Source organism: Zalophus californianus, chromosome 9 (assembly GCF_009762305.2).
Source record: "Zalophus californianus isolate mZalCal1 chromosome 9, mZalCal1.pri.v2, whole genome shotgun sequence".
NCBI classification, from domain to species: Eukaryota; Metazoa; Chordata; class Mammalia; order Carnivora; family Otariidae; genus Zalophus; species Zalophus californianus.
Window position 1 is genome coordinate 35,167,132 of NC_045603.1, and position 2,846 is coordinate 35,169,977.

Consider the following 2,846-nt stretch of genomic DNA (forward strand, 5'->3'; position numbering starts at 1 on the left):
GTGGCTAATTATACAGGCAGCAATAATTAATGCTATTTTGTTTTGTTTTTAAAACAGAAAGATAATCTCTTTCAGTGAACTGCCTTATCCATTGTCAAGTTTCCTTTTTAGGAGGGACAAAACATGGTGTAGGTAACATTAATACCATTCATATTTGCCTTGCAATCCCACATCTTTTGGTTGTACTTTTGTCACTTTTTAAATTATGTTATACATAGATTAACAGTAACTCTATTTTATTTAAGTAGCACATCTAATGATGCAATGGGGATTTACTGCCAATATTGGCACTTGGCCCTAAGCCATAACTATTTAGGGGAATATGTTCGCAGTTAAGAAAAAAAAAAAAGGCTAACATTAAAAAAATAGATTTTGTTTATGACTTGGAAAAATTAAATCTGCTACATTTTTTAAAGATTGTTTAATCCAGTTGACCATACTTCTTCCAGAGGTTAAATCACCTGCTGAAACTCTCATAGTTATCTAATAACTAAACCAATGCTGGAACTAAGGACCTCAGTTAAAGTCCAGTGCTTCATTACATCCTATTTTATTCATTTATTCATTCAACCCATTTATTGATCATCCACTATATTTTTTCATTCATGTATTTATTCCACAATCAAAATAAATCATAATTTAAAGCCATAACATTTTGAAAAGGTAAAGGAGACTTTGTGTCACAGCGGCATTAATAAAACAACACTGGTCTAAAGTGCAACACTAAACAGGTGTTTTCTGTTCCCGAGGTGGAATAAATATATAACAATTACACATAAAATTTCACTAAAGATCTGGAAGGAGGCAAGTAGCCCTTGGAAACAAACTGTCCAATGAACAGAGGCAGGCTGCAAATAACTTTGCTTAACATTTTACTGCAAGAAGGAAAAACCCCCAAGGTATCTCCTAGCACAAACCCCCGTTTCATGCTCCTGGCGTTGGTTTCTTCCTTCCTTCCTCAATCACATCCAAATCCAGAAAGGCTTCTGCACCCCATGCTCAAAAACACCACTGTGAGTCCCCAAGGACCTCAGCACAGACTGTTGTCAATGAATCTGTGTGCGACCTTCCTCCAGAACCTCCAGGGAAATCAGGAGCCTAAAGAGCAGCAGCATCTCTTTAAACAATGGTTTTAACTGTCCAATGAGCTCTGATGGACCATGTACATTTCATAAACAAACCAAAATAGTGCCTTAGTATCTTCCTATTTCTCTGGGAAAATGTTAAGTAAACCATTCAAGTAAAAAAGAAAATGTTTACAGAGCAGTGAAAAATGAAAATTCAAAGGGTTTATGCCAAAAAGCAAACCAGTCCTCTGCAGCCTAACTCATTTGTTTCTGGGCCACGAAGCCATGTAGAGAGCAATCAGGCAGCAGATGGTCCCCCCACCCAGTGTCAGCACCATGGTGGTCCAGTAAAGCATTTGGTCAGGCAGGTCTCGTTTCAGGTGGATGGGCACACCATGGGATTTCTGGAAAAACTTCTGCAGCTCAGGAACTTTGTTTTTCCCAGCATAATCATATACAGCAAAATCAGAACTCAGTTTGGTTGGTGTGGCAAATATGATAGGCGGTGCTTCTGTGGAAACCACAAGCCTTAATCCCTGTGGGCTATAGGCGTCGGAAGCCCATGTTCCAGTCAACATCTGCGTGAGGCCACTAAACTTGTAATACGTGACTCCCAGTGTCCGGCTTCCCGCAGCCTCTGCCTGCACAATTCAGTCATCCACTATATTTTAGACAAAGAACCTGAGACTACAGAATGCTACAGAAATACACTGAAATTAACAGAATTATCTATAGCTATATAAAATAAAGAAAAATACATTTCAAAGTTTGCTTTTAACTGATCAAATTGCTTGCCCACATACCAACTCCCTGAATTTTACATCTCACTTATTTAGAAAGATTTCATGCCTGACTACTGGCTTGATCTTGCTGTCTCCATGACTGTATGCCAGGCAATTGCTTCATTTAGTAAGAGATTTTGTTATATACTTTATATATGCTGTTACACTTAATATTTATGTCAAAATAGTAAATCAGACATTACAAATCCCACCTTTCAGGTGATTACACTGAGCTAGTAAGAAGTTAAGTTTTTTTTAAATTTTATTTTATTATGTTATGTTAATCACCATACGTTACATCATTAGTTTTTGATGTAGTGTTCCATGATTCATTGTTTGCGTATAACACCCAGTGCTCCATTCAGTACGTGCCCTCTTTAATACCCATCACCAGGCTAACCTATCCCCCCACCCCCTCCCCTCTAGAACCCTCAGTTTGTTTCTCAGAGTCCATAGTCTCTCATGGTTTGTAAGTTTTAATCTCCTACCTCTACAGCCTATGCCTACACCCATTCATTTATGCCACTCTGTCCTGATTGTTTTTCCCTGATCTTCAGTACTTGAATGTTTCCTGATTTTTTACTTCATCCATATTTTTCATTCTGAAATCCATGTAAGAATTTTTTATCTCTATATTTGCACTGTTGTTTTCAATGTGTATTTTCAAATTTAATTCCCTGTCTGGAGCATTTTTGCCCATTCTATTTCGATAACCTTTCCCCTACAAACAAAAGCCTGTGACCAAGTGCTGCCAATGACAGTTATCCACAAAATATTTTGGGGGGTACCTAGATGAAACATGATTATAGTATTAACATATACAAAAAAGGAAGTATAAAGGTGAATAATCAAAACACATTGTTACTTTTACAATACGCATAAATGATGCTGTTCCACTGACAACAATAACTGAAATGAGGGACCAACATCTGTCCTATGATAACCCACTCCTAACCATTATTATTGATACTATAGTTGTGATAAAAAATATTGAAAG

The 2,846-nt window shown here is 37.2% G+C and overlaps 1 protein-coding gene across 1 annotated transcript; it reads right to left on the reverse strand.

Moving 5' to 3' along the window:
* Positions 1-1,327: 1,327 nt before the first annotated feature.
* Positions 1,328-2,549, reverse strand: LOC113922403 (cytochrome c oxidase subunit 7A-related protein, mitochondrial-like). The gene is made up of 2 exons (XM_035729303.1): positions 2,433-2,549; positions 1,328-1,708 (listed from the first exon to the last, which is right to left on the reverse strand). The coding sequence occupies exons 1-2, from the start codon at positions 2,547-2,549 to the stop codon at positions 1,328-1,330; spliced, it is 498 nt and encodes a 165-aa protein (XP_035585196.1).
* Positions 2,550-2,846: the final 297 nt, after the last annotated feature.